Source organism: Hyperolius riggenbachi, chromosome 1 (assembly GCF_040937935.1).
Source record: "Hyperolius riggenbachi isolate aHypRig1 chromosome 1, aHypRig1.pri, whole genome shotgun sequence".
NCBI lineage: Eukaryota > Metazoa > Chordata > Amphibia > Anura > Hyperoliidae > Hyperolius > Hyperolius riggenbachi.
Window position 1 is genome coordinate 208,888,835 of NC_090646.1, and position 9,429 is coordinate 208,898,263.

Here is a 9,429-nt window from a genome sequence, read left to right on the forward strand (position 1 = left end):
TTCTTGCACCTCTGGCACTGTAGTTGCCATTAGCAGGTTTTGGTGCGCCGTGTCATTGTTATGTATAGAGTGCTTGGGGAGCCCCAATGTAAAACTTGCATCGGGGCCCACAGCTCCTTAGCTACGCCACTGCGTCCTGGGAATCTTCACTTGACATCCCAGGGACGTAAATATTTGTCTTCAGCGGAGGGGCGGGCGTCGCTGCCCGTTAGCGGGGACATGATTGAATGGAAACACAGTTCCCATTCATTAATCTAAGTCCCTGTGTAAATGATCGCCGGCATCAATGAGATACCGTGATCATTTGTATCTAGGAAGTAAACACATCCATTCATTACTTCCTGTTAGCGTACTTATAGTACTCTAATAGGAAATAATGCGCAAGGACATCTTGTGGCCAAATAGTAAAATTACACCTACATACATTTATTTTAATAAAAAGACGCACACTTACATTTAAAATGAAATTCTTCCCTCCCACACTCGCCCATAGTACCAAAATATTTTTGGAGGGGGGGGAAGAAAAAGACAATTAAAAAAAAAACTATATATAGTTACCTAAGGGACTGAACTTTTTAAATATGTGTGTCAAGAGGATATAATACTGTTATTTTTTAATTTATAGGCATGTAACTAGTGATGGAATCAAAACGGAAAAATGCACCTTTATTTCCATATAAAATATTGGCGCCATACATTGTACTAGGAAAATATTTTAAACGTTGCAATAACCGGGACCAATGGGTTAATAAAACGTGTGGGTTTTATCCACAGTAGAACGTTTTATTTTAAAACTATAATGGCATTGTTACATTAAAATAAAAAATAAATAACTGCTTGACATACCGGTATATCACGGTGTATAATGATTTTATATGAGTTTCCCCTTTTTAAAAATACTGAAAAAATGAACTTTTTGTTGATATTCTAATTTATTGAGATGCATCTTTAGAAACATTGGCGATTGCCAGATTGTGCTTTGGAAATGTGTACGTTGCTGACAGACTTTTTCACTTGAATCATTTTACTATTGAGCACTGTAGTAACTATTGTAACCAGATGTATGGTTTTGGCTTTTTGTGTAGATGATCTAATCATCAATAAAGTGGTTTTCATACACTCGAGAATTCCTAGAAGAAACGAATCTGCAATTTTGATTGCCAGTGGACCTAACGGTAAGGATCCAGTCAACAAACTCAAATCACATCTGTCTGTCTGGGACTTCCAGTGTTTCTACTAATGGCCTGTTAGTCACCAAGTCTATTTGTGTTTGTTTCAGGCAAGGTTACTTTTTGGAATATTACTGGTGGAGGCCAAATCTTTGCAAGGTTTGCAGGTGTAAGTAGCTTTTGTCTGTTTTCTTAGACAGTTTATGTAGAGATTATTTAAAATATTTTAAGTGGCGTTAAACAAGAGTCACCATTTACAGTTATTCTTTTGAGATACGGTAATAGGAGTTCCAGTGATTGTTCAGTGGCCCTTATTCAATTCACGTTTTCTCCTAAGTGTTCTCCTAAGAGATAATTTCTCATATTCTGTTTAAAATAACTTTTCAGCACATTGCAATTGAAAAAGTAGGTGAAAAAATTCTGTCAAAACTGTTTTGATTATTTTCTGCTTGTTGGTGTCTTAAATTGTGTTTTGATAAGGTGTCAAAATATCACCCATGAGAAAAAGTTAATTGAATGGCACAGGATACTGATATGTTGTATTACTTGCCCTCTTGTGAATTATGCAAATGGACACATCAGCAACTTTGAAAAGCTGAAAATGCTGAGCAGCCGCTTTTGGGTCTTTGAAGGACATGGAAGCGAAATTGCCCACAGAGGTGCCAGACAGGGCCGGGCCGAGGCATAGGCTGGAGAGGCTCCAGCCTCAGGGCGCAGTGTAGGAGGGGGCGCAGAATTCATTCAGCTGTCATTCCCAATTGTGTATGAAGCAAAAAGAAATAAGAAAAGGGGATACATGACAGTGACTGCAAGCCAGATAACTAGAGATTAAGGTGTTGGGGAGGTTGTGGGCCCTGTGGCCCTTTTAGTCTAATAGCAATCAGTGTGTGACGGCTGGGGTGGGAGGGATGGAGGGGCGCACTTTGGTGTCTCAGCCTTGGGTGCTGGAGGACCTTGTCCCTGCTCTGGTGCCAGATATTTGTAAAGACCTAGAAAGGACCAGGTCTCAGCCACCCTCCACCAGAACTGGAGAAACTGTTTTGGACAATGTTTTTTTTTAAGACTGTATTGTCTAAAATGTGGCTTGAATCCTGTTCTTGGCATCAACATCAGTGCATGTTTTGTTTTCTGTCCCTAGGAATAAGGAGAATGCCATCTTTATTCCCTTTTATAATATGCCAGTTGCATGGCTGTCATGCTTATCTTTTTGGATTCAGTGCTTTTGTGAGTTATTTTTATATAAGAGCAACAAATGTGTACCATACTTCCACCAACTTAACCAATGTAAACAACCCCACCCCCATTATCCTATCAATCCCCATCTTCCCCAGCAACTAGCCCTAACCACCCATACCCCATAATTATACAAAAGCCCTAAAGTACCTAATGAAGAAGTCCAGTGCCAATGTCCCCAGCACCAAGGTGCTTAGGATTTAGGTTGAGGAAATTAATACGACATGGAAACACCTCAGTACTGGAAGCAGGTGCTTCCATTTATAGTACTTTGTACATTCCTCTCAAGGCTTCTTTAATGAATAGCATTGAGTTTCAGGTCTGGCTCTCAGTCTGAACACTATACATGTTGGTAAAACAGCTTTAAACAGCTATTTCCTGCAACGCAATAAGGTTCACAGACAGGAAACTGCCAGGACCATGGTCCTCACAGTTTCCTGTGGGAGGGGTTTCACCACAATATCAGCCATACAGAGCCCCCTGATGATCTGTTTGTGAAAAGGAATACATTTCTTATGTAAAAGGGGGTATCAGCTACTGATTGGGATGAAGTTCAATTATTGGTCATGGTTTCTCTTTAAGTCTGGTTACCACTGCCCCTCTTTCTTCTGCTACACCCTTCTGACATCATCTTCCACCACTCCCCAGTGGCCTTTCATGCAGGTCAACCGATGTATATATGTATAGGGATATGTTCTGTTGATTTACAGTTCAGGTCTGTATAACTCATGTAGAAAGGCTGATCACAATCAAATCAGTACATATACTAACTGAGATTACAAACAGGTTATGATAATATTAATAATGGGTATAAGATGATGGAAGCGTTTGAACTTCCAATTACCAGCACTCACCAATCCTCTTGTTGCAGTCTCATTACATGTCTGCATTGAGTGATATGGCCCTCAGTGAAGATGATTCCATCCTCTGTGCAGCTGATCAGCACTTCTATGTCTATGTCTGGAATATATCAATGTATGCCCTGGAAGGACCAGAGATAAAGCCTCCAGCTTGTAAGTTCATCATTATGGCACAGGAGTGTAACTATTGGGGGAGCAGCCCATGTATCTGCTGTGGAGGCTGGGGGCACATCAACCAGAGTCCCCTCTAGGGGGTGTATAGCTGCAAAAGGTACTATGCCCACCATTTACATCATGCTTTGTGCATATCCCTGCTTTGCACAGCACAAAAAATACAGCAAGTGGTCAGAAGAGTAGCTGAGCCGTGATCATTCTATCATCTGGTGTCCTGGTTGTACTTAGTACCCCAACGCTATACTACAGTGGTGCCATGCCTCCTCACTGTCTCACTGCCTCAGACCTAAATGGCAGCCAAGACACAGGATGACTGCATTGCAGCTGCTCTACTCAAAAGTCCTGGTAAAGGGGAGATGTGTATGTAGACTGATGTATTGATGGGTGGGGGGAATTATAGGCATCTATGATGCAACCTGGGGGTGGGTGCTAAGGGAATATGGGAATATGGCCATGCATAATGTGAATGGGGCGGGTTTTATGGGGGATGTATTATGTGAGTGGAGGCTGAGGCATGGGGTTGGAATAGACATTTGTATAAGTGGAAGCATGGGGAGGGATACACAGTATGAGTGTGACCTGGGGAAGGAGTGATGAGGGCTTTAGCAGAATGTATAATGTGAATGAAGCCTGGAAAGAAGGGGAAGGGGGTAAAGGCATGTATAAGATTGTAAGCTAGCAAGGGCAGTGTCATCCTACTTGTTCTGCTTGACACTCTGCTGTACATTTTTTGGTTGTACCTATTGTCCCCTTATTGTGCTTTGTAAAGCGCTGCGTAATATGCTGGCGCTTTATAAATAAAAATAATAATATGAGTGGGGCTGCTGGTGTCTTGGGGGTGTAGGGGGATGTGTAGTGTATGATAAGTAAGGAAGTGGATGGATGTTGACAAGTTGCAGTTTCCTAGATAAGCAGTTAGCCAACTGGCAATATTGCTTACTGACTTTGTAACTTCTTTATTCTCTGTACAGTGCTACACTGCTGGAGAGCACACCTATGTGAAATAACTAGGTAAGTGAAGCAAATCATTTAGTGAAATAGCTGGATTTAGTCTAAACTGCTTTTCACTGTACTTTTACTGTCCTACATTTCTGTGCTTTTGTAATCTACAGAGTAATACCGGTGATAAAACATAAAGTAGTGGTCACATCATCTAAAGACTGCACAGTGAAGCTCTGGTCCATACAGGGAGATTATATAGGTAAGGGTTGTGTTTGTTTTTTATAACCGATAGTAAACATACAATTACAGCAGGGGCATAACAATAGACCCTGCAAGGGGGCCCCATCCTGAGAGACTGATAACTATGGGTACAGAGAGTAAAACTTTTCTAGTCTCTGCACAACTGTTCTAATGACTGCATCTGCTCAGTTACTGATAACAAATCATACAAAGTGTTGTAGACAGAGATTTGTAGATAGTCCCCATTCAGTGTGCAGCAGGCTCCTCTGTACAGCGCCCATCCCAAAACCTCTCTACCCCTCCCCAAGTGCTGTGTTCTGTAGTGATGCTGGAGAAGTCTGCAGAGCCAGTTCTGTTCCATCAGAGATGGACAGAGTGAGTATAATAAGCTGCGGCTGGGAGCACAATAGTCTGTCAGTTTTCCGTATGCGTTTTCTGTACACCATGTGTGTCTGTATGAGTGAAAACATGCACGTTTTATCACAACTAATGTAATTGATAAAGAAAATGCCTGCAATGCTTGACTGCTGTCAGTTTTTATCTGCATGGGCAAAACATGCTCTAGCCAATTGAATAACATTGGTTCTCAGTTTACTTGTGCAGAAAGCAGGGGGTGGGTTGGCGGGAGTGGGCCCCATCCAAAGTTTCGCAGGGGGGCCCAGTGATTTCTAGTTACTCCCCTGAATTACAGTATGGTATATACGGACTTGCAGTACCCATGGCTTTTCACTGACTATGAACTTCATTTTTCTGAAGTTCTATAAAGGTTTAAAGTACACCTTGCTCTAGACAAAAGTTTCAAATAAAATAACTAAACCGATACAGTAAACAGCTAATTAAGGGTTACAGATACTTTGCCCCCATCTACAAAAAAAAAGAATGATAAGGAAATTGTTATCTTGTAACTTTGAAGTTCAGAAATGTGTTGTGTAGCATAGAAGCCAAGGCTGGGTACACACGTTTGATGAATCTCGCCCAGCAGGAATCAGGACTCAATTCATCAGGCAAATGTTCGAGCCAACTTCTGTACAGACATGTGGCTAGTCTACAGGCTAGTGACATGTTCTGTTGCTATGGAGGATAAAAGAGGGACCATGAAGAGGGCAGGGAGAGAACAATGCCCTCGCCCAGTGCTTGGCCACGTCGATCCGCCTACACATTGATGGGGGTCAGGGGCCACGCCACTGTACACAGCGTACGTGTTATTACGCTGCTGGTGAGTTAGGTGCAGGGTGAGCCGAATTTGATGGCTCACCCTGTTGCCGCTGAAATCTCTGGTGGCGTTAAATACTATTCCCCCCTCTGAGTTGTAGTAACTCAGAGGGGGAAATAATTTGGGGTCCAGATATTGCCAGAACCTCGAATTACCCTTGCGGTGCACACTACAGCATTACTGCTATAGTGGTGCCCAGCTTAGGCACTCACCTGCTTTACTGTACACATGGTAGATCCTCTGTTGAGAACAGTCATACATGTGTAAGAAGCTTTAGTAGTCTCTTATGAGCAGATTGTCCAGGCCATTGACCAACCATCTCTACATAGTTCATTGGGTTGAAAGCAAAGACATCGGTCCATTGAGAAAATATGGTACAAATCTAGTCTGCACCCTTACATAGCTCAGTTGATCCAGAGTTGGGCCCTGTTTACACTTATGCGTTAGTACGCGTTTTTTCCATAGCAGTGCATTGGAAGATTTCAGTTAAAACGTAAGTGTAAAAGAGGCCATAGAAAAACATGGTCAATACTTTAAAAATCAGTTTTCTTTCAGTCATAACTGAGAGCAACTGATTAAGTGTAGGCCTTGTTTCCATCTGTCCGCTTCTATCCGCTTTTTATCAGCACATCAATGTTACAGATTGATACATGTTGCTGAAAAGCGGACAGAAGCGGACAGAAGCGCATAGATGGAAACCATTTCAAGACTTGGACCAATTAGCCCTTAAAGTTACAAAAATCCTTCCCAACTCCAGATGACAATTAGATGAATTCCCTGGATCAACACCACCAGGAATTACTGGTACCTAGAAATTATAGCCATGGATGTACTTCAGTGCAAGGACAGCATCCAAGCCCCCTTTACACGCAGATATACAATTTGTCATAACTACTTTGTGTGGTAATATATGGTTTTAGGGGTAACAAACGTGTGTGATTTCTCTGCAGGAATATTTGGACAGAATAAACCATGGTCTCTGACAATCATAGAAGAGGGGACAGATACCAGTAATAATGATTCAGCCTATCAGAAACAAACGTCATCTGCTGTGCGGGAATCCATAGAGGATCCAGATGAAGACCCGGAGCAAAAGGACAGTAGCTCTGAGGTAGTAATATTGTGGCCAGTTGGTGAAATACGATGGGCATAGGAGAAGATGGCCATACACATGCATATCTGAATGCTGGGCTCTGACACTCCAGAACTTGGATGACTGCAACTATATTTCAGAATTTCTGTATGCGCCTTTACATAGAAAAAATTACAAAATTTGGGAATAGGCAAAACTATCCATAGCGGTGTTCCACTGCACCTGACATAATCTTCTGTCTAACCAAAGGATAGCAGTCTCTCATATCAATCAGAAAAATTATTTAGCAAAAATGTATTTTCCGATCTTTATTAGTACAGAGAGTTTTTTTTTCAATATAACATTTTCAGGTAAAAATTGCTGTATGATTTCTCTTTAGAGCCACTATACATAGAAAATTCATCATTCCAAATATACAGATGACTGGGTCAATCTATACCAATATAAGACCCCACACACAGGACAACCATCCAGGCAGTCATCAGACATGTTGCACCCAGGGAAATGTGTCCTATCCCATGGGGGCAACATGTCTCATATTTACTGGTGACTGTCTGGATGGTTGTCCTGTTTGTTGTCTCTTATATCAGTATAGATTGCCCCAGTCATTTGTATAACAAATAGTTACAGTATATCACACTGTTTTTGACCCTATATATGGATTTTCTATGTATTGTGGCTCCAATGAGAAATCATACATCAATTTTTACCTAAAAGTTTTGTATTGAAAAGACCTTTCTGTACTAATAAATATTGGAACGATTTTTCAAAGTCATTGCCATACATTATGATTTGGGGTTGATGAAATGTTTTAAATGATTGCATATTCCAGGTGTCATAAGAAGTCATTTCTTTTTTCTTTCTTTAATTTCAGGTGGAGGTTTCTTTCATCTCAGTAGATGAAACTGATATTGCAAAGGATCTAAAGCAAATAAACACACTGAATTTTAAAAACAGGTAATCTGAAATCAATGTCATGTGTATTTAGTGCTGATTGGGGTAACAAACTGAGGCTAGCTCGCTTCCTCTGCTATCATAGAATTGTATATTCTCCAAACCATTGTACTGATAGGTAAATTGCTTCTTCCCAACTTGATAGTAGAGACTTTAGAACATCAAGGCCATTATTGGACAATGAGTTGTGATGTGTACATGCACAGAAGGTGCCCCCAAAATAATCACTAGTAAAAATGTAGCCAAACTCTGATGCCTAAACGTAACTGCCCCCCCCCCCACCACCACCACTACCGATGCCTAAACGTAACTGCCCCCCCACTACTGATGCCTAACCTTAACAAAAACCCACCGACACCTAACCTTAACCGCCCTCCCACCCACCGCAAAAAAACAAAAGGAGGTGCAAATCAGAGGCACCTATTAAACTACAGGCCTCTATGCAAACTGTGGCTACAAAAAGCAGGCACTTGCGCCACGCCCAAATTTCCTGCTTCGGTTGTGTCTTTATTTACTCTGATGAGATGCAGAAATATGTCAGTAGTATATGTGTATAGTAAAACACCATAGGAGTAAGTACACATTTAGAGAAGGGGGTTACATAAAGAAAAATGACTTTGTATCGCTTAGCAGTCTAAGCATTTTTTCTGACTCTTGCGTTGTCTCTTGCCAGGATGAGAACAGTAGCCTGTAAGCAGTTGGAGCTCCAGCAGTCTTGTGAGAGACTCAGTGGCTATAAATCCTTACAGATCTGTGACTTGATGTCTGTGCCAGACACCATCCGGAAGCCAAACCCAAGGGCAGAACTCAATGACCCATATGACCTGGCATTCTAGCTCCATCAGTCAATGATGAACACCCAGGACCACTTGTTCTCCTCACTTGGCTCATCAGAACTATTCCTAACCTGACGTTATACTGCTTTTCATTGCGGAAGCATTTGATGCCATAGCAACAGCCTCAGGTCAAGATCATTTTGGAAATGTACATATCTTTGCATCAGGAACTTCTGTAGGAGCCAACTTTTTGTCAGCTAAACTGCTTTAAGACAATACATTGTATAATATGGTTTAAACTAAAAGCCTAGATATGTTACCGTATATAAAAATATACAAGTAAAATAAATCGGTTCTTATAATAGTGGGAGTTACTTGGGATGTGATGTGCGGCAAAGTCAAGGCAATCCTGAGGTGGTCTGTTGCACTTCTTATTGGTGCTATGTCTGCATATAATACAGCCATACACCTTCCCCCACCATCGCCAGAACACTGACCTCTGTCACTACTGAGCCCCAGCAGCTTCCTGAATTTAGCTGCACTTCCTTATACCTTTTTACAGCAGGGCCACCATAATATGCCAAGAAAAAAAGCACATAAATAAGTAGATTAATACTTGGTATACTTACATCAAACATGTATTGTACTGTCCATGTTTTGATTTCAGTGAATATCATATAGTAAATGAAGAGAATTCTGTTCCTGGCAGTTTCCCTTTCTTATTCTCTCTGACTGAAGCCAAATCCTGATGTCATTTCCTCCCTTTTTTTTCTTT

The 9,429-nt window shown here is 41.3% G+C and overlaps 1 protein-coding gene across 1 annotated transcript in view; it reads left to right on the top strand.

Moving 5' to 3' along the window:
- The window catches only part of LOC137547041 (cilia- and flagella-associated protein 337-like), a 92,502-nt gene extending 83,543 nt beyond the window's left edge, over positions 1-8,959 (top strand). Inside the window, exons 19-26 of the mRNA XM_068270182.1 lie at positions 1,086-1,175; positions 1,280-1,338; positions 3,274-3,415; positions 4,408-4,447; positions 4,549-4,637; positions 6,782-6,942; positions 7,799-7,881; positions 8,552-8,959. Of these exons, the coding sequence (XP_068126283.1) occupies positions 1,086-1,175; positions 1,280-1,338; positions 3,274-3,415; positions 4,408-4,447; positions 4,549-4,637; positions 6,782-6,942; positions 7,799-7,881; positions 8,552-8,714 (827 nt within the window). The 3' untranslated portion in view covers positions 8,715-8,959. The remainder of the gene's footprint in view (positions 1-1,085; positions 1,176-1,279; positions 1,339-3,273; positions 3,416-4,407; positions 4,448-4,548; positions 4,638-6,781; positions 6,943-7,798; positions 7,882-8,551) is intronic.
- Positions 8,960-9,429: the final 470 nt, after the last annotated feature.